This window comes from Bos indicus, chromosome 4 (assembly GCF_029378745.1).
Source record: "Bos indicus isolate NIAB-ARS_2022 breed Sahiwal x Tharparkar chromosome 4, NIAB-ARS_B.indTharparkar_mat_pri_1.0, whole genome shotgun sequence".
Lineage (NCBI taxonomy): Eukaryota > Metazoa > Chordata > Mammalia > Artiodactyla > Bovidae > Bos > Bos indicus.
Window position 1 is genome coordinate 114,087,615 of NC_091763.1, and position 21,013 is coordinate 114,108,627.

Consider the following 21,013-nt stretch of genomic DNA (forward strand, 5'->3'; position numbering starts at 1 on the left):
GAATTTCAGGCCCGGAGAGGGCGTGATGGAAACAGCCAGCGGCAGACTCAGGATTCCAACCCAGACCAGGTCGTGCCTCATCTCACCTAAGAACAAGACTGCTGTACATTTACAGTCACATGTCACTCATGGGCCCCACCCAGAACGCAGGTGTTAAGAGGTATGAGGTATGCATAAGTGTTCTTCTATCTTGGGGGCGTGAAAAGTAGTGACACCCTGCCCCACACCACACCTCACCTCCACACATCCCTTTTGAAATCAGCACAACACAGGACAGCAGTGCAGCCTTTATTAAGGTCGGGCCCCGGCTCACTTGGAGCTCGTGTACTTGGTCACGGCCTTGGTGCCCTCGGACACAGCGTGCTTGGCCAGCTCCCCAGGCAGCAGCAGACGCACGGCCGTCTGGACCTCCCGGGACGTCAGTGTGGTTCGGCCTGAGTACTGGGCCAGCCGGGCGGCCTCACCGGCCAGCCGCTCAAACAGATCGTTCACGAACGAGTTCATGATGCTCATGGCCTTGGAGGAGATGCCGATGTCGGGGTGCACCTGGGGAAGCAGCAGGAGCAATCTGTTAACAGGGGGGCTCTGCCTGATGCCACAAGCCCCACCCCCAAGTTGGGGACCGCAAGGCTGCCTCATCACCCTCTTTCCAGAGGCCAGACAGGTTACTACTATATCCAAGTTAAAAAACAGAAAAGTTTGTCCCAACTGCAAGAGATAAGGAATGCTGCCTTTTTTCCCCCCCTTTTTCCATTTAATGATTTGCAGTGTTTTGTACCATGGATGCATCATAGTTTATATCACCATCCCTCTCTTCATGGACATTTAAGGGGTGTGCTTTACTTTTTGCTATTACATCGTGTTATAACAAATACATGTCTTTGAACACTGAACACTTGTACGAGCAAGCTGGTTATCCCTAGAAGTTCCTAGAGGGCTGGTGCACATAACTTGGTAGATCGTTAACCAGATTATTTTCCAGAAAGGGCGCACTCGGGACACACTCTCCGCACCAGCCTGGGAGTGAGGAGACTGGGATCTGGGGCTGTCCCGTGAGTCCTGTGGGACCTTACACAAGGCACTTCCCTCTGAGCCTGTTTCCTCTTCTGTCACACCAGCTTTTGAACTAGGTGATCTCTAGTAAAACAAATGGGAGGGACCTTATAACAATCCTAACACGTGAGCAGGCAGACACCATTTCTCTGAGAAAAGTAAAAGTAAAGTGAAGTCGTTCAGTCGCGTCCAACTCTTTGTGACCCCATGGACTGTAGTCTACCAGGCTCCTCCGTCCATAGGATTTTCCAGGCAAGAGTACTGGAGTGGGTTTCCATTTCCTTCTCCAGGGGACCTTCCTGACCCAGGGTCTTCCGTGCTGCAGGCAGACACTTTACCATCTGAGCCACCAGAGAACCCCATTTCTCTGCGAAGTGGGAGGGAAGTGACTGCTGACATACACATCAGGCCAGTGATGGAGGTGAACGAGCACCCTGGCTCCTGGCCCGGCCACTCCCTCTCCACACAGCCGCTAGTGGCCACGGATCTGACAGCGGGAAACCTGAGCTGGACCCTGGTCATCACATCTTCTTCCCTCGAGGTGCCAGGGCAGTGGCCCCTCCTCGACCCAGGGGACCCGCTCAGCAGCTGTCTTCGGGGAGCCCAGTCCTGCCCCAACACTCCCTTCACAACTTTGGAGCTGAAAAGCTAGGCTAAGCTGCAGGGGGCTCACTAACACCGGCTCCCACCCCACTTGCATTGGGACCCCGGAGTCTTCTCTGCTGCTGCCCTTTGGCCCGTCCACGTGTGTGCCGGGCCCACCCCGTGAGAGCGCTCCTGGAGACCCTGGCCGTCCGGTCACTCAAACTGCTTATGGGATTTCAGACTGGAGACAAGGCCCATGTCTGGGGTCTGGTCTCACAAGGGGTAAGACTCAGGCAGGGGAGGGGAGGAGACCCAGGGCAGGCAGCTCCCTGCCGGGCCCAGCTCTGCTGAGCAGGGCAGAGCATTTGAGGCCAGGCGGCCTGGGATCCTTCAGACACCACGGTTGCGTGCCCTTTGGTGGCAGTGCGTGAGTCCCAGGGGTAGATGGTCCTCACAGGCATGCTGGGAGTCTGAGTGTGGGTTACGGTTGGGGCTTACCCAGGCTCAGGGCCGGCCAGGGATGGGGGGCTGGGGTAACCTCCACTGCTGTCAGGTCACGTGACCCAGTCACCCCGCTGAGCCCTTAGTACTTTAGGTTCCTTATCTATAAGGTAGACCAACCCCTCAGCCCCTCAAAGACGGAGCACCGCCCAGCTGGGGGGTTCCCCCAAGACTGCAATTCACTGGAGCTACTCCTTGCTTTGGCCACAGCTAACTAGTCCCTCTTGTTTGGACCAGCCCGTTTGACACCTGATCACCGTCAGCCCTGCACTTTCTGGTGGTCTTCCTTTACTTAAACTGTCCCACCTAAGGTCCCACATGACTGTTTTGTCTGTCCCAGAGCCCTGTAGCCTCTGGACCGGGGTGGGAGCACGTTTGAATTGCCTCCTGCCTGTCACAGGCACAGGACAGACACGGAGCGGCCTCCCGGGGCCTCTGAGATGAAGAGAGACCCCACAAAAGGGGCACGGGGGCCTCTGTGCAGGGAGTGAACTCCATCTAGGCCCTTTCCAGGCTTTCGCCAGCCCCCGCCCCACGCCCATGGTGGCCCCCCCATGCTCACCTGCTTCAGCACCTTATAGATGTACATGGAGTAGGTTTCTTTGCGCCGGCTGCGCCTTCTGGACTTCTTGTCCCCAGGACTCCGGCCGCGCCGGCCCCCAGACTGCTGCAGCTGTCCGTGCTCAGCGCTCATCCTCCTGGTCCTCCCAGCAGCCTCCTCCCACGTATTGGGCGAACTTTTAAGAGGTCAGCTGCCCGTCCACCTGGAGGGGCTGGGGGCCAGCACCTGGGCTCAGGGGCGGGGCCGGGCCCAACCCTGTTCAGAACGTGCTCTGCGTTAATCCTGAAAGAGCCTAATGGCTCCTTCCTCTCCACCGCCCCCAGGACTCCATCTCTGAATAAGCCTCCACCAGCCCCCTTCCCCACCCTTCTGTCTCCCAAAATACTTGTAACACACACGTTAGAGTTCAGGCTGTACGCTCACTCAGCACCCGTGTGCTCGAATGGATGGCTGAGTGCTGGAGAGCTTCAAGAGGAACACAAGGCCCCCAGCACCGCCCACCAAGTGTTATTCACTCAGTCTCATTAGTGTTATTCATTCATTCACTTTGTGACCCCACTGTAGTCCGCTAAGCCCCTCTGTCCATGGAATTCTCCAGGCAAGAACACTGGAGTGGGTCGCCCTTCTCTGGGGCATCTTCCTGATTCAGAGATCAAACCCGGGTCTTCTGCATTGCAGGCAGATTCTTTACCATCAGAGCCACCAGGGAAGCCCCCCTCCCCTTCTCCAAGGGCCTACAATTTAGCTAGAGAGATAAGACTGTTTCACCGGAAACCATCAGGGAAGGGTGAAAGGGTAAAAAGTGTGTGAAACTGAGTTCGGGAAAAAAACGTAGTGAGGTCACCGCAGAGCACCAAGCTGAGCTCCCTGTGTTATCTGGAAGCCACCTGCTTCACATGTGGTCACATATATATGTCAGCGCGACTCTCCCAATTTGCCCCACTCTCCCCTTCCCCCGGGTCTACACGAACCTCCTCTACCCTTTGTCTCTGTTCCTGCCTGGAACTAGGTTCATCTATACCATTGTTCTAGATTCCATATACATGCATTAAAATATATTTGTTTTTCTGACTTACTTCTCTCTCTCTCTATATATATATATATTTTAAAGATAGGCTATAGAAATAGACAATTGATTTTAAAAAAGAAGAAACCTCTGGCTTCAGGAAATAAATGGGGATTTGAAGCTGGTCTGGTAGGACGTGCGTGTGTGCACAGTTGTGCCCGACTCTCTGCAACCCCATGGACTGTAGCCCGCCAGGCTCCTCTGTCCATAGGATTTTCCAGGCAAGAATACTGGATCAGGTTGCCATTTCCTTCTCCAGGGGATCTTCCCCACTCAGGGATCAAACCCGGGTCTCTTGCGTCTCCTGCATTGGCAGGCTGATTCTTTACCACTGTGCCACCTGGGAAGCCCCTGGTAGGATAGGTACAATTTAACTGGGGAGAGAGATTTTAGTTAGGAGGAAAGGGAGAAAGAAATCAGTGGGTATGGTTTCGGGGAGGCAGAAGATGGAGCAGAACCTGAGCCCAGACAGGTGAAGGCAGCAGGAACCACAGCTGGCAGGGCCTGACAGGGAGGGTTTCGGTGAAGGCGGACTGGAAGAAGCCGGAGTGAGAAACACGGGGTGCTGTCTGTGAACACGGGGCCCCCATGGAAGTAAGCTGTGAAGGGAAGGGAAAAAAAGGTGCTGTTCTGCAGAGAAGGTGGTCTCACTTTGCACCTTGTGTGACTATTTCAGGTCCGTGAATGCTGTGGTTAAGGAAATCGAGAGCAACGGGATAAGCCCAGGCTGTGAGAAGAGGGTTTTCTCAATAAAGAGGTGGGGAGGAGCCAAATGAGCATCACCTGCCATAGGCGCCTGAGCACCCTCCACCGCACCAAGCCCACACGCCCCCAGTTCCCACCATTCAGCTGCGGCTGCGTGCCGGGGGTTGGAGGAGCAGGAGGGCGACTCTGGATCCAAGATAAGGCACTGATTTTAGGCACTTGTAGAAATGTGTCTTTTGTGGGATTTTTTAAACATTTTAAAAAATGTTGAGGCTGGCCTTTTTTCTGGACAAGCTGACCAGCCTACTGTGTCCTTTCCTCCAGGCCTGGAGACCCCTTCCCCCTGTCCTGGAGATCCCAACAGACTTCAGCGGGAGTTCTTCACACAACCAGGCCCTCCCTTGGCCAAAGTAGCAGCTCGTCTCTGTTCTCATTATCCTCCTAACCAAGCCTCTGGACACTCAGGACAGACTGACGAGCCATTTTTCTCCGGGCTCCTGCCGTGAGGCACAAAGCAACCAGGCCAGGCCCCTGGGGGTCAGAGGGTGGAGTCCCTCACTCCAGCCTTGGGATCCAGGGCTCAGCTGCAGGCACTCACCTGATACCCTATTCCCTCTGCCCAGGGCAGCTCTGGGACTCCACAGCCATCTGAGAAGACCCTACTCACCTTTCAAGTTAGAGCACCGATCCCAGCTTTCTGGGCAGCTACTCACGAGAAACTTCCCTCCCTTTTAAGGTCTCCTGTGTAGCCTACCATCTAAGTTACAAGTTAAAGGGCATTGATTTATGCCCTTTTCTGTCTTTTTGGCTTTCCCATTAGACCATGAGCTCCTCGGGGGTTGAGAGACCATCTGGGACTTTTTTTGTGTTTTACTGTCTTAGAAACCATGGCTGTGTATGTTTCCCCACTGCGGGAAACAGGGATGGTTGCTGATTTCAGAGGTGAAGGCAGGCAGGAAGCCTGGTGACACAAAGGCTGGATGTGCTATTAAAGTTCAGTCAGGCTATGCAAAGCCCTGGCTTGGAAGTGTTGATAAAATGGACACAGCGCTGATGAAAATTAAGGCTGTGGACAGGTTAACATCACAGAACTTCTTGTATCCCACCAGGAATACAGCAGCAGCAGCACTGGGGAACGCTCAGCAATGTTAATTCCTGGTCTCATCTAGACCTACGGAACCAGAAACTCCGAGGCGAGACCCAGCAGTCTGTGATCAATGAGTCTTCAGCTGATTCTGACGCACGTTAATGTTTGTGAACCACTGGCCTAAGTAAAGGCATGAGTTCAAATCAGAAGAGAAGAGAGTTCTTCCAGTGCCCACGGACAGTCCTCCGTTTGCACCCAGCCCATGCTGAGGGCAGGTGAATGGTGGCACCGCAGGGAGGAGCAGGAGAGGACCCAGAGACCCAAGGAGAAAGGCGGGGACCATGGCTTCTTCTTTCTTTATTGGACGCTTTGTAGATGTCACGCAGGTCTAAAAGTTACACCGTTAAATAATTATTTAAAAACCAACCAGGATTAAGGCCCTGGTCCAGAGCTCCAAACCAGAAGCAGAAAGGAATGGGGGCGGTGGGCTGGGGGGGTATTCCTCCAACATCACCAAAACCCAGAGAACGAGGATCCTAAGCTTTTTCACAGGCCAACCCGGGGCACGGGCCTGCGGGCTGACCCTCGGAGGCCTCTGGCTGCATCACTATCAGGTCAGAACCAGCGAGGAGCTGGCGGGAACAGCCAGCCGAGTCCAGACATGGACACAGTAGCTGGAAGGACACGAGACGGACAGGTCCTGTCCAGCTGTGGACAGGATCAGAGTGCAGCTAAGGCAGGTGGGGGCAGGGGCTGGGGAGCAGGATTGCAGCAATGCAGGATGTGGCCCCGGGGGCCCGGCTCAGCCGGCCGGCCGGCGAGGCCTCACACGTTGTGGGTCCGCCTGGTGGGCTGGGGCTCCTCGCCCACCAGCTTGGACTTGAGGTGCTCCTTGTAGGCGAGGATGTCTCCAGGCCACTTGGTGATTGTCTGCTTCTCACAGACCCAGATTTCCTGTGCAACCTGGAGAGCAAACCCCAGACTTAGTCACCCTGGCCAGCGCCCTTCCCACCCCGGCCCAGGAGACTGTTCCCAGCTGAGTCTGAGAAGAAAACCCCACAAGCTCCCACCGGCCCACATCCAGCTCCATTTCACCCCCTCAGCGTTTCTGGGGATGGTCTAATCTAGACACCCGCAGAGGGTGGGGCCTTCCAAGCTGGAACCTGCCGGTCACCCCAACTGCCAGTTCCCCAGCAGGACCCAGACCTGTTCAGGGCCTCACTCTCGGCTTCCTGCGTTCCACCCCGTCTTCCTCACAGCTTCAGAGAAATGACCAGAAGCTTTCTCCCCAGTGACAAGCAGGAGCCCTCTGTCTAATCCAGAAGCTCCTTAGCACAATACTATTTCCAGGCTGAAGAATCCTGGAAACAATAGCAAAAGCACCCTGTTCGCTACTCAATTCTCCCCCTGATTTTGGCCAATGATGCCAAGTAGGCTAACAGCCCCAAACAGCTAATGAAGAATTAAAGTATCTCTACGAAGGCTTTCTAAGTTTCTCAGAGAAACCATAAGATCTGGTCCTCTCCACCCTAAGTCCTGCGCCCTTTTCCCAAACACGGTAATGTGGATTCAGTGTCCCCCATGTGCCATGGGGGTGTTCTACCCCCAACCGCATCCTGGCCGCGAGTCTCACCTGTTGGATGAGTCTGAAGTCATGGCTGACCAGCATCATACCGCCCTCAAAGTCATTGATGGCATCTGCCAGGGCATCGATGGTCTCAATGTCCAGGTGGTTGGTGGGCTCGTCCAGGAAGAGCATGTGGGGGTTCTGCCAGGCCAGCCAAGCCAGACACACTCGGCACTTCTGCCCATCAGACAGGTTCCGGATCGGGCTCACCTGCGTGGAACCAGGTCATTTACGAGGTCTGGGGTTGCCCTCACCAGGCATCAAGACTTACCTCTCCCCATGGCTTCTCTGTTATCACACAGACAGCAGGGCTCAGGAAGACCCCAGATCACACAGTAAGACAGTGGCACCCTGCCAGTCCCTCAAGGGCCTAGAAGGGACACACCTGGGAGTCTGAAGCCTGCCTTGGCACAGGGTCTTCACGCAGTGGAGCCGTCAGGGGACCTGAGTCTGGATCAGAGGACCCTGCATTCTAGGTCTCAATTTCCCTTGCTTTTAACACCATGGCCCATCCTGCTAGTCTGGGGGCAAGGGCATGTCAGAGACCAGCACGCGACCCCCCACCCTCCCTTGAGACTTTAGAGCTCCAATCTGTAACCACCTAGAGCAGAGGAAAAAACAGACGCCCAGCCCGTGTGTCCCAGTTGCCTGGGGTCCTCCCACCCCAATCCGCTGACCTGCTGTTTCCCAGTGAGACCGTATCGCCCAATGATCTTCCGCATCTCCTCCTTCTCCTTGATCTCGGGGTAGCATTTCATCATGTACTCCAAAGGCGAGAGGTCTAAGTCTAGCTGCTCTTGTAAATGCTACAGGGAAAAAAAAAAAAAAAGAACCCACCCAGGTGTGCCTGGCGTTCTTCAAAGGCAGCCTGCTGGGGTAGCTGCCGCGTACCGTCTCTCTACCTCTCCCTGGGCAGCTGTTCAAGACTGCAGAAGCACCCGGAGCTGACCTGGGCACACTCGGCCCTGCTCGCACACCCTGGGCAGCTCCCTGCTCCCCGCCAGGACTGTACCTGATGGTAGCGCCCTATCTTGACATGAGAGTGTTTTCGGATCATTCCATCTGTGGGCAGTAGCTACAGGAAGATAAAAAAAAAAAAAAGAGTAGACCGTGGAAAGATAAGCACACAGACAAGGAAACCTGGTCAGAAGCAGACAGGAAGCAAACATACGTTCACACCAACCAAGACTCCTACAACTTCCAAAACAGAACCTGCACCACCACCTCACAAACTGCTCTTCTGGCCACTCGGAGAAAATACACTGAGACAGATGTTCTCAGGGGAGGCAGAGACACACACCACATGATCCACTGGGTAGTTATTAAAGGACTACTATCCCCTGCACTGAACTGTGACAGAGGACTCGCAGGGGTCCAACATACGTTTTCTACAATAAAGACGTTTCTAAATGCAGAGCCGCTCCTGTGTTCTAAATGCTCTGAACGAAGACACGGGAAGACGGTGAGAACAGGCCTGGGTTGTCTCTCACAGGCTCTCTCACACACACACTCCTTCTCCCAGTTTTCTCTAAGAAAATGCCCCAAACATCACTCTGGCCAGTGATGACCCGCCCCCCAGAGGACGGCTCACTCGTCATGAGAGCACGCAGGCCCTCTAAGACCAGTGGCCCTTGCATGCCGCCCCCCGGCCCTGACACGCTGGCATCTAATGCTGGAGTCCCACGCCCCGACTTGGCACCATACCTCTCCAGTTAGCAGCTTCAGAAGAGTTGACTTCCCTGCTCCATTGGGCCCCACCAGAGCCACTCGGGTGTCGAGATCGATACCGAACTCTAGATTGTTGTAGATGCAAGGCTGAGGGGGGCGGGGGAGAGAAACAGACCCAGGGGTAGGGTGATCAATACAACTGGCAGAGCGATCTCGCTGAGCCCCCAGTCACCACTAGAGGCGGCGGGAGTGAGGAGGAAGGAAGCTCCATGGCAGCCCCCTACCACTGCCTCCACCCACCAGTGCGGCTGAGCAATGTCCCCTCCAAGTACTTGAAGGGGACCCCCACTCCTCTAAGGCTCTCAGTGAGGCAACCCAGGCTGCCAGGTCTGGAAACTCCCCAGCACCACAAGGGTTAGTAGATGTGGTCAGCAAACAGGACGCTCTTCTCGCCAGCTGACACCTCATACAGTGTACCCCAGCCTCCCAACCACACCCAAGTACTCACCCCATCTTTCGTGTACTTGAAGCTGACATTCTGCACCATAATAACAGGTGGAGGGATCTTGCCACATGGTGGGAAATAAAATGACAGCGTCTAAGAAGAGGATAAAGAGGTGTTTATCAAGTCAGGTCCTTCCTTATCCATCTCACCTTAGGCCACATAATTCCACCCAACCAGACCCTACCTTGTCGCTCACAACCCTCTCTGTCAGTCCTGATGCCATCATTTTCTGTAGCGTCTTCTCCTTGCTCTGGGCCTGCCGGGCCAGCTTGGCACTGCCATGACCAAACCTAGCAATGTAGTTCTGAAAGAGTGCAGAGAGGGGGCTTGCGTGTGGGCAGGTACCCCGTGATTCATCTGAAAAGAGGGTAAAGGACTTCTCTAGCCCCCTCACCTCCCCAGACGCCTTCCGTCAGCTCTCTCGGAGGAGGAGATCGTGACCCTACCTTCATGTGTGCGATCTGATCCTGCTCCCAGTGAAACCTCTTCATCTGGTTCTCTTCCAGCTCCAGCCGCGTCTTCACATACTGATCGTAATTACCCTGCAAGAAGACGCACCGGGTGAGATGGGCAGCGCTAGCCTCGGCCCTGGGTCCTCACTCAGGGGGTGTTCGAGATGGCACCTGACTTGGCCCTGGCTATGAGGTGGTGCAGCGGGGGAAGAGGAAGTGCATTAAAGAAACATATTCTGGGACTTCCCTACTGGTCTAGCAGTTAAGACTCTGAGCTCCTAATGCAGGTGGCCCGGGTCTGATCCATCATTAGGGAACTAGATCCCACATGCCACAACTAAGACCCAACACAGCCAAATAAATAAATATTAAAAAAAAAGAAGCATATCTGAATTTAGAAGCTGAGGTCTTTTCAGACTATGTGCCTCTCCTTCCTAGAGCAGGGCTTCAGACTAAATCCTCGGGTTAGCCATAAAGACATCTACAGCCCAGGCAGGAGCCCTGAAAACCACTGTCGTACTGATCATCAAGAGGCTCACAGCCTTCCAAGGTCACGTGCATCCCCTCCCCACCTGGAGAGGCTGAAGCCCCAGGTGGGCCACGAGAACTGCCTCCAGGTGGGAAGACACCAGACCAGTCAGATTTAGGACCTGGCAGAAGGCAATGGCACCCCACTCCAGTACTCTTGCCTGGAAAATCCCATGGATGGAGGAGCCTGGTAGGCTGCAGTCCATGGGGTCGCTGAGGGTCGGACACGACTGAGCGACTTCACTTTCACTTTTCACTTTCATGCATTGGAGAAGGAAATGGCAACCCACTCCAGTGTTCTTGCCTGGAGAGTCCCGGGGACGGCGGAGCCGGATGGGCTGCCGTCCATGGGGTCCCACAGAGTTGGACACGACCGAAGTGACTTAGCAGTAGCAAACCCTGCACTATGGATTTCCATGGTCTGTCTGAAAATACCCAGACTCAAGCTAAACATCCATCAGAGTCTGACAAATAAGTTACAGGACAGCCACGCAATGCAATACCATGCAGTCACTGGAAAAAAAAGGGGGCAATTTAAATATACTCGTACGGAAAGCTGTCTAAGACATATTAAAATTTAAACTCAACCAACAGGATCATGGTATAGGTACATAAAATTTTTTACAAATGCTTGCAAGTACATGTGAAATTTCTGAAAAACTATGTAAGAACTATTAACACTCCTCTGGTGAGTACAACTATGAATAAAGAGGAATTCTATTTTTCATAAGCAGCTACTCAAGAAGGCAGAGGGCAGCAAGGCCTGCCTGGGCACCGTGAAGAGGCAGCCTCTCTGCATAAGGCAAACATACACCCTGTGCACAGGCTGCCAATCCGTGGCCTATGGCCTGAAAGCAATTACTTTGGGACTAAAATAAAACAGGCTGCAGAACTCCCTGTCCACATCTTTTTATAGCAATAGGTAGAAAAGGGCTGCTAAGTCAGTTTTTTTTTAAAGGAGAACTTCACGGAACGGGTAAGCACAGAGGGCACTGCGGAGGAGCTGGGCCCACTCACCGTGTAATACTTGAGCTTCTTGTTGTGCATGTGAATGATGTTGGTACAGACACCATTCAGGAAGTCCTGGGAATGGGAGACGAGGACCAAGATGCGCTTAAAACTGCAAAGCCAGAGAACCAATCAGGGAGGAGCTCAACACGGTAGACAGTTCACAACAGGGGAGCTGAACGTCGGGCCCAAAAAACCATCATCCTTTCCCATCCTTATGCCTGAGCGTCCTTTAGATTTCCTGGCCAATTCCCAGCTCTGAGCTGCCAGTGCTCAATCTGTGTATAAGGACACTAGACGTTTTTCAAAGTGTGGCGAGGCAGTCGAAATTCCTCAAACTTCTGTTTTAACTTTCAAAAGAAGGGAGTGGAGATGGCAGTAATAGTGATGGTAAAATCAAAAGTGTGCACAAGCACCCATAAACACATTTAAAGCCAGAAGAGAACTGGAATGGGTATAGTAAAAATCACCAGGCTCTCCTTTTCATATTACTACCTTCATAGCTCAGTTGGTAAGGAATCTGCCTGTGATGCAGGAGACCCAGGTTCGATTCCTGGGTTGGGAAGATGGCTTGGAGAAGGAAATGGTAACTCACTCCAGTATTCTTGCCTGGAGAATCCCAGGGGCAGAGAAACCTGGCAGGCTACAGTCCATGGGGTCACAAGAGTCAGACATGACTTAGCAACTAAACCACTCCTTTTTATAAAGGTAGCAGGTCACTGAAGAGACCATGGAAAGCCTTCTTCTAGAACTGGGGCAACTTTCCAGGTTATCTGGCTCTCAAGCAAAGGACCACGGCCATATGGGCTATTTTTCTCTTTGTCACTGCATCGTGATCTTATATAAGGATCCTTGTTTAATATGATACAAATACAATTAAGAAAAAATATTATCTTTAATAAAGATGTTATACTTTAAATAATAGGAAAAAAAAATAAAACAAAAAAATTCATATATTTAAGACTAAACAAAAGCTAACAAAATGGCCTGCCCTAAAGACAGTTACTGGGCTTTGCTGGTGGCTCAGTGGTATAGAACCAGCCTGCAATGCAACAGACATGGATTTGATCCCTGGGTGGGGAAGATCCTCTGGAGAAAAAAATGGCAACCCACTCCAGTATCCCTGCCTGGAAAATCCCACGGACAGACAAGCCTGGCGGGTTAGAGTCCATGGAGTCGTAACAAGTTAGACACGACTGAGCGACTAAACAAGAACAAAGGTGGCCACCACCTCTTCAGTCTGGTCTCCCTCTGGCCTCACTTCGCTCCATTGCTCACTGCTCTAGTGTCACTGTGGGCCTGGGTGTCATCTCCCCTGGACTCTGCTCAGCCCCTCCCTGAGGACCTGCCCCTTCCCCCCAGCCCCGCCTCTTACGTCTTTAGCTCTTCTTCCAACCACACACAAGCATCGAGGTCCAGGTGGTTGGTGGGCTCGTCCAGGAGCAGCATGAAGGGTCGAATGAAGAGGGCTCTGAAGACAGGAAAGGAGACAGAACCACTTCAGTCTACCACGTGCTACACAGGAGGGGACGGCCTGCCTGCCACCTGCAGCTCTGGTCAGGCCTGCGCTGAGTCCTGAAATCAACTCTAGGGTCTACACCTCAGACAAAAGGTGAGAAGTAGGAGAGAAACCAAAGATGAAGGGTGGGGGTTAAAGAGCAGAAAATAGAACTGGGAAGCAGAGGGAAGATATAGCTCGGACGTGAGGCTGTAAAAGTTCCTTTTGAGTCTACACGTCTCTTACACTGAGGTTGGTGACCATTGGGATACACAAAAGGATACAGAAAAAGTACACTGCTAAAAAGCATGCAGGTGAAACCTAACTGGTGGGTTTGTGAGACTCTAGCAAAGAGGCCCAAGAATGTTCTTTTCTTAGATGGCATCTCAAGCAGGAGGAACAAGGGGACAGCACTGGTCCCACCCCCGCGGTCACCACATCTGCAGCGCTTTTTAGAAACCAGGTTTCCGGACGTCTGACTCCAGCACAGATGCGAAGAGGCCAGGAAATCCGTGTGTGTAAAAGCTGCCTAGTGAATCTGAGGCTACAACTCCTTGCCGGCTCATGAAACCAAGGCTCTTATGTTCCAGGGCACACTCACGCAGCCTTGCTGAAGCAGTGTATCAAGCCTCCCCAAGGCTCTGCGCAGAGATGGGTGGGGGAGGGAACCACTTACGTGACTGGGGACTTCTTGGGGGATTGGTGCGGAAATGACGGCCTACAGAAACTGGTTCCGGGTCAGGTCAAGAGAGGCAAGAAGGACAGATACCCTAGTGGCTGCCTAATAGTTTATCTTTATACAACAAGAATTAGAAAGGCTGAAGCCCAAAAAGCAGGGGGGGAGAGCAGTCGAGAGGAAAGAGACAGACCCATCCTCCCATTTACCTAGAGCTGGCCCTAGGATTCCTGAACACAGCGCCCAAGTCCAATAGGGACCACTTGGGTCAGGAAGCTCACTCTTTAGCTCATGTACATCATCCCCGCCCATCCACACTGTTGGTATCTGGCACAGACTGACAACCGACCCCTGTTCTAAACAGTTCTGTGGGCGACAGCACTCAACCCTGAGAAGAGACAGGGTGCCACGGAGGGCGGAGGTGGGGGAGACGCACCTGGCAAGGGCAACCCGCATCCTCCAGCCCCCACTGAAGTCTTTGAGCTTCTTGCGTTGCATGGCAGGCGTGAAACCCAGTCCGTGCAAGATCCGCGAGGCTCTCATCTCCGCCTTGTCGGCATCCAGCTCCTCCAGCCGCTCGTAGAGCTCTAAGAGCTTCTCACACTCCGCTGTGGATGGCGCATGGCCAGTGAGGCTCCTGGGGCCTTTCCCGGGGAGAAGCCACCCCATGCCCCTGGGTCCGGAGCCCTACCGTCCTCGTGAGCCAGCCGCTCAGCCTCCCTCTCCAGCATGGCCCGCTCCGTGTCCACTTCCATCACACACTGCAGGGGTGTCTTGTCACTAGGGGGCATCTCCCGAGTCAGATGGTAGATGTCAATGTGCTCGGGGATGGGTACTTCACGTTTCCCAATAGCAGAGAGCAGCATGGACTTTCCTGAGAGGGGCAGGCGACAAACAGGCAGAGAAGGGGACGCTCACCACAGCTCTGCCTGTCACTGCCCCACATCAGTCCCTCCACTCCAGTCAAACCAAGTTAGTTCAGTCGCTCAGTCGTGTCTAGCTCTTTGTGACCCCATGGACTGCAGCACGCCAGGCTCGCCTGTCCATCACCAACTCCCGGAGCCTACCCAAACTTATGTCCATCACGTCAGTGATGCCATCCAACCATCTCATCCTCTGTCATCCCCTTTTCCCGCCTTCAATCTTTTCCAGTCAAACTAAGACCTCCCTGTTTATTGAGTCCTTTCTTTCCTTTCATTCATTGAAATCCTATGACTGCCCCCTCCGTGGGACACGGTTCTGCCAGGTCCTGTCCCAGTCCTCCTCTGTGAAGTCTGTGCACCTACAGACACTTCACACACCACTCCCACCCGCTCCTACCCACTTCTCCAGCACCTACTGCCTGCAATGACTCACGTGGTACTTATCACATGACTACTCTGTATGGGTAGGTGGGCACATCTGGCTCCCACCCATATTGCAAATGCCCAGCTTTGTACACAGCTGGTGCTAAGGAAACACTTGCTGAGCAACAGATGAGCCAAGAAGAGATACCTCCCACCTTGCTTTCCAAGGGCCTCACCAATTCCATTCAAGCCGATGAGGCCATAGCGACGGCCTGAGTTTAATTCCAGTTTGGTGTCACTGAGCAGCTCTTGACCATGGAAGGTGAGGGAGAGGTTGATGATGTGGGCGTCGGTACTGTTGGGGTGAGAGGCGAGGACGCCAGTGACAGCTCGAGCAGCAGCTTTCTTCATTTCGAAGTCCTCCAGCTCCTTGGTCAGCAAATCCACTTCTGGGGACAGAAAAGAAAAGCAATCTGGGAAGAGGGCTGTAAGCCATGCTAAGCTCTTACACAAAAAGGCACATCTTGGGGCATCTGGGTGGCTCAGTCAGAAGGGCATCAGACTTTTACTGTGAAGGCTGAGGGCTCAGGCCCCTGCTTGGGCATTTGTGGCTTTTGCCCTTCTTTAAGTTACCACGTATTAACACATAAAAATCCAAAGGCTGAATGCGTGTCCTGAAGGACCAGGGCTGAAGATCAGGTTGAGCTGACTCAGATGTTTCACAAGCTTTAACAGGGTGTACACTACATGTAGTTCGGCCCTGGTATCCTGCTTTCATGGACATTTTTTACTTCACAACTTGTCCTTTTAATTCTAACTTCTCTTGTTCTTAGATGATATGACGCATGGTAGCAATGGCTAGAACTCCAAATTGTCCTCTATGAGTGTGTATTAAAGAATTAGCTGTCGTTCAGTCGCTGAGTCACGTCTCACTCTTTGTGATCCCCATGGACTGTAGTCCACCAGGCTCCTCTGTCCATGGGATTTCCCAGGCAAGAATACTGGAGTGGTTGCCACTTCCTTCTCCAGGGGATCTTTCCAACCCAGGGATCGAACCCGTGTCTTTTTCATGGGCAGGCAGATTCTTTAGCACTGAGCCATCAGGGAAGCCCCCAAATTAGTATCAATGCCCCAGAGAAAGCAGATGCTACAGAGGTGCAGCTCTCTTCCTCTACAACCTAGAGAGTTTCCAGGTGCTAATTCCAAGAAGCTATACTGCCTGGAAGGAACCAGTACGAGAAAATACAGAGGGGTCCAGGGCAGTTCTGATGGAGGAGAGGAATTTAAAAAGTCTTTCTACACAGTTGAGTCACCAGGTTTTTCACAGCCCCATTTTGTGCCAATCCTTGTTCTAGATCTTGAGAAGACAGTGTAGAGAGAAGTTTATGATCTAGATAAGGAGTTAGTACGGAGAAGGCAATGGCACCCCACTCCAGTACTCTTGCCTGGAAAATCCCACGGACAGAGGAGCCTGGTAGGCTGCAGTCCATGGGGTCGCTGCCAGTCAGACACGACTGAGCGACTTCACTTTCACTTTTCACTTTCATGCACTGGAGAAAGAAATGGCAACCCACTCCAGTATTCTTGCCTGGAGAATCCCAGGGATGGGGGAGCCTGGTGGGCTGCCGTTTATGGGGTCACACAGAGTCGGACATGATTAAAGCGACTTGGCAGCAAGGAGTTAGTAAACTTTTTCTTAAAGGGCCAGATGGTAAATATTTTAGGGTTATAGCCCTAGTAGCAAAATCACAACTATTACGTAGGTACATCCATTACCATTTGAAACATAACCACTTTAAAAATGTAAAAGACGTTCTTAGCCTGGGAGGGGGTGGCTTACAAAACAGGCTGGCCACATTTGGCCAGCTGCCTGCTTTTGTAAATAAAGTTTTATTGGGAGACAGTCACACCCAACATTTTCATGTTGTCTATGGCTGCTTTCCACCACAATGGCAAAGCTGAACAGCTGCATCAGAGACCAAATGGGCCACAGAGCTGCAAATATTCACTATCTGGATCTTTACAGAAAAAGTTTGCCGATCTCTGGACTGTATCTCCATGTGCTCAGGCAAGAAGATCAAAATGAAAGGAAAGCTACACAGCCAACCCTCTGTATCCACAGTTCTGTATCCAAAATCATGTTTAATTCAAATGTGGGTTAAAAAAAAACACTTCAGAGAGTTCCAAATAGTAAAACTGGAATTTGCCACACACTAGCAACTATTTCATGTATTTATGTTGTATTAGGTACAGTAAGTAATTTAGAGATGTGCCAGGTTATATGCAAAGACTACATACGCCATTCTATGTAGCAGCCTTGAGCATCTGTGGATTCTGGTACCCACAGGATCCTGGGACCAAACCCCAGCAGACACCGAGACACAGCTATACAACTTTTCTCTTGATCTTTGACAGTTTATTGGAGAAGAAAATGGCAACCCACTCCAGTACTCTTGCCTGGAAAATTCCATGGACGGAGGAACCTGGTAGGCTACAGTCCATGGGGTTGCAAAAAGTTGGACACGACTGAGTGACTTCACTTATCCAGTTTACAGCATCTATGACCTAAATCATCTCCTGAGCTTTAAGACTTATACCTTACTGTCTTGGCCTATAGCATCCTAGAAAACAGGCTCAAAAGATAAGTGAACAGCACTGAATAAATGGGAGAAAGGATTCTGGAATAAACTTTATCAGAAGGAATACTGTAGACTTCACAAGCAGCCCCTTTCTATTCATTTCCCAAACAAGGGGACCAGATGAACTCCAGTACCCATCCTAAAGGGTCTCACATTCGAAAGGTTGAGTAGTTTGTCAGAAGTCACTTTCTTTGATATTTCTTGATCTTTCCATATCTCACTACCTAAAGAAGACCATGTAGCAATGGTAACTACCAGGTTGGAGAATTAAGTAATTCCAAACTCAGAGAAGAGAGCAGACCCAGTCTTGTGAGAGAGGACAGATTATCCATTAGTTATGAAAGCAGAAATGACCCTGGGTCCCTGGCAGTAAGAAATATTTTCAGAGAGAAAGCTGGGAAAAAAACCCAGATTTTATATTTTAGAACAGTAGCTCCCTGAGGAAGCAGGGTGAAACCCAAAGCTCCCTTATGACTGAGTTAGGGGTGGTACAGCTGGGTTTGCCCTGACAAATTCTGGTTTTCTAGGAAGAAGGGCAAAGAAGTTTGTAATGGGAACTGTGGACAAGAGTCTCAAAGTGGGATTCGGTTGTCTACTTTTCCAACTCATCCAGAAAGTACTACAGAATTGAGGCTTAACCCCTGTCCCTGAGAGCCTAGAGGGAGCCCTACTTGACAGATCACAAACCAGCCCTCTTGTCCCCTCCCACCGTTCTTACCTACCTATCTCCCTGCTCCCCTGGCCAGGAGGAAAATCTCCCCGCTGCCCTGGCTGGAAGGAAGGCTGCCTGACCTGACCACACAGTCCTCCCTCACAACTCTTATTCTGGAGACGATTCCTACCATTTAACTCTCTCCTCGCAATCATTTTAGACCCTGTTTTTTTTGGAATTCCTGTCTCTGTTGCAACTTGCATGAATAATTCTCTCCTCTTGCTACTTTACCTAGTATCTCTGTCTGCAAGGGTAATCATGCAAAAAAAGAAGTATTACCTAAGACACAGTCCCTGCACTCAAAGATCAAACAATTCAGATGGAGAGAGAGATACAATGAAGGTAACGCTGGGACTCCCCTGGAGGTTCAGTGGTTGGGACTCCTTACTTCCTCTGCAGGGGGCATGGGTTGAATCCCCTAGTCTAGGAACTAGGATTCCATATGCCGTGTGGTACTGGCCAAAGAAAAAGCAACCCTAGAGATAGTGTGTGTGTGTGTGTGCGTGCGCACGCGCTCAGTTGTATCCGACACTGTGACCCCATGGACTGTAGCCCACCAGGCTCCTCTGTCCACGGGATTCTCCAGGCAAGAATACTGGAGTGGGTTGCCATTCCTTCTCCAGGGGATCTTCTCGACCCAGGGACTGAACCTGGGTTTCCTGCATTGCAGGCAGATTCTCTACCATCTGAGACACAGGGAAGCCCTGGATAGATAGTACAGGGATATAGTGAATAGCAGTATTATTGAGGTCAGGCTTGACAGGGAAAGATTTTACCACCTTGAGCTGGGCCCTAAAAGAAATGTCAAATGTAGCTAGTATAAAAATTAGAGTATAAGAACCTCAATTTGTAAGTGGACAGAAATGTGGTGACTATTCAAGGGACAACAGTAGACAATAGAGAAGGCCTGTTTAGAAAGCTTTTAGGAGCAAGGAAGAAGGCTGGCACAGACAACCAAGAGCCTGGAATATTCTTTATCACACACTTCCCTGTTTCCCCATCTAGACTGCAAGTTATCAGAGGAAAGCCCATGCTTATAGTGCCTCAGTATTCAGTGATCTTGTGTCTAATACTTGAGAAGCGCTTGTAACAGAAACACATCTCTTTCCCAGGAAAAACCCATAAAACAATTCATATGTTTCTGTCTTGTTGGTATAGTCACTGCCCCAGGAGGACAAGGGTATCAGGTGGCAAACAGCCTGGCACACTGCCTCCATGTGTAGAAATGAAAATTCAGAAAGGGGCAGGGACCTGACCTGCAAATCTAGAAGACAGGGCAGCAAGGCAGCACAACAACTCTCATATTTGCTTGCCACTGTGTATGTGAGAACTGTGTTCAGTTTCCTTGATCAAGCTCCAACCCTACTGGTTCGGTTCATCATGAAAAGTTTGTGGCACCAGATACACTCTCTGGCATCTCCAGCATCCCGACTCAGATTCCAGCAGGGGCATCCACTGGGTCCCAGCAACCATCCCAGGAACCCACCTCTCCCTCTATTCACCTGTGGTCTCTCGGCCATTGGCCTCCTCATTTCTCTCCTCTGCCACCTGTGGCTCTGTGATGGCATCTCCGTTTTCTTCATGTCCTTTTCTGGGCCGCTGTCGGGCTTTGGCAGCTTCCTTCTTTTTGGCTGCCTTCTTCTTAGCCAGGTCGGAGGGCATGGTGATGAACCACAGGGAAACCGTTACTGTTCTTCCAGAAAGCCTGAAGGAAGGCAAACACCCCCAAATTCTAAACTTCCGCACAGTGCCTGGGCCTTGTGCTCCATCAGTTTCAGGAATTTCCTAGCAAGCTTCTGTTACCCAGCTCCGCCCCAGCCTAAAGTCGCTTCCAACTTTTGTCAGGATGTCTCCAGCCAGTTCGGCTTCTCTGCCGCTCTTCCCATCTCACCAGCTCTTCCCTCAGGGCTTTGTCCACCAATCCCCACGGCCTCGCTCTGAAGACGCTCCTCCTTTCAGGGCCTCCACTTGAGGGACCGGGTTCTGCCCCTCGGGACAGGTCCCCGGTCTCCAGTTTCCCCACAACTTGGCGCTCCACGCTCCGGCCGGCCGCCTCACTTTCCCGGGCTTCCTCCCTCCCGTCTACCTCAGGCCTCCTCCCCGTCTTCCCCATCCACACCACCCGGCCGCCGAGTCCAGCTTCTCCCCGGGGCGCCCTCGTCTTCTCCCCCACCCCCCGTTGTGAGTAACCCCCGAAGTCTCTTCATTCGCCACCCACCACCACCCCTCCGAGCCTCCCCCAGCCTCCGCCCGTCAGCTTCTCTCTCTTGGCCCCTTTTCCTCCCTTGCAGTCGCCTCCATCCCAGCCCAGTCCCTCCTCCCTCTTCTCGTCCCCCCCCTCCGCCTCACCCCCTCACCGGCCTGCACCCTCCCCCGCCCCCGCCTCCTTCCAGCGCCCCTTCCCCCAACTCACTGGGCCTCGCCGCTCGGCCTCTGTCGCAACAGAGCGGCTTCTTGAGCTCCTCCGCGTGCGGCCGGCTCACCAGCCAATCACGGCCTCGCGCGGCTCTCGTCGCGCCGCCGCGCAGACTCCTGGGAAGTGTCGTCCTCCGGCCACCGCTGCCGAACCTGAGACCCGCTCCTCGAGAACTACCGCGGATCCCAGGGGCCTCGCGGGCCGGAGTGACGTCATCACGATGCGCGCGGCTGAGGGGGACTGGAGTCCCAGAGCCCTCTCTGCTAGCGGTCCGCTTCGGGCTCCGGAAGCGGCGAGTCCCAGTTTTGCTCCTCAGAGGAGCGGCTGGACTGTCCCTGGCTCCCCTGCCGCTGGAATAGCTGAGGGGTTATGCGGAACTACCGGCTTCATCAGGGTCGCCAAACCGGCTCAGACAGCAGGGCGAGCTACTACACTTCCC

The 21,013-nt window shown here is 52.6% G+C and overlaps 2 protein-coding genes across 3 annotated transcripts; both read right to left on the reverse strand.

Annotated features, from left to right (window-relative positions):
* Positions 1 to 281: 281 nt before the first annotated feature.
* Positions 282 to 3,039, reverse strand: H2BK1 (H2B.K variant histone 1). The gene is made up of 2 exons (XM_019959613.2): positions 2,702 to 3,039; positions 282 to 546 (listed from the first exon to the last, which is right to left on the reverse strand). The coding sequence occupies exons 1-2, from the start codon at positions 2,831 to 2,833 to the stop codon at positions 310 to 312; spliced, it is 369 nt and encodes a 122-aa protein (XP_019815172.2). The 5' UTR covers positions 2,834 to 3,039; the 3' UTR covers positions 282 to 309.
* A 2,860-nt stretch (positions 3,040 to 5,899) lies between these two features.
* On the reverse strand, positions 5,900 to 20,721 carry ABCF2 (ATP binding cassette subfamily F member 2). 2 transcript variants are annotated; one of them, XM_070788431.1, is made up of 15 exons: positions 20,572 to 20,721; positions 19,661 to 19,863; positions 15,044 to 15,256; positions 14,213 to 14,395; positions 13,958 to 14,129; positions 12,723 to 12,818; positions 11,357 to 11,459; positions 9,806 to 9,901; positions 9,544 to 9,663; positions 9,363 to 9,452; positions 8,891 to 9,001; positions 8,199 to 8,261; positions 7,864 to 7,992; positions 7,193 to 7,396; positions 5,900 to 6,522 (listed from the first exon to the last, which is right to left on the reverse strand). In XM_070788431.1, the coding sequence occupies exons 2-15, from the start codon at positions 19,818 to 19,820 to the stop codon at positions 6,385 to 6,387; spliced, it is 1,878 nt and encodes a 625-aa protein (XP_070644532.1). In that variant the 5' UTR covers positions 19,821 to 19,863; positions 20,572 to 20,721; the 3' UTR covers positions 5,900 to 6,384. The 2 variants fall into 2 exon arrangements, with proteins under 2 accessions (XP_070644532.1, XP_070644533.1); XM_070788432.1 differs by lacking the exon at positions 20,572 to 20,721 and adding an exon at positions 20,050 to 20,257.
* Positions 20,722 to 21,013: the final 292 nt, after the last annotated feature.

Bases quoted from the DNA above. Each gene is read 5' to 3' on its own strand.
- H2BK1 (XM_019959613.2), bottom strand. From the start codon at position 2,833: ATGAGCGCTGAGCACGGACAGCTGCAGCAGTCTGGGGGCCGGCGCGGC. The intron at 547-2,701 runs GTGAGCATGGGG...CTGCTTCCCCAG, and splicing joins TCTATAAGGTGCTGAAGCAG to GTGCACCCCGACATCGGCAT.
- ABCF2 (XM_070788431.1), bottom strand. From the start codon at position 19,820: ATGCCCTCCGACCTGGCTAAGAAGAAGGCAGCCAAAAAGAAGGAAGCT. The intron at 15,257-19,660 runs GTGAATAGAGGG...TTCTGTCCCCAG, and splicing joins CAATGGCCGAGAGACCACAG to AAGTGGATTTGCTGACCAAG. The intron at 6,523-7,192 runs GTGAGACTCGCG...TTTGCTCTCCAG, and splicing joins ACTTCAGACTCATCCAACAG to GTTGCACAGGAAATCTGGGT.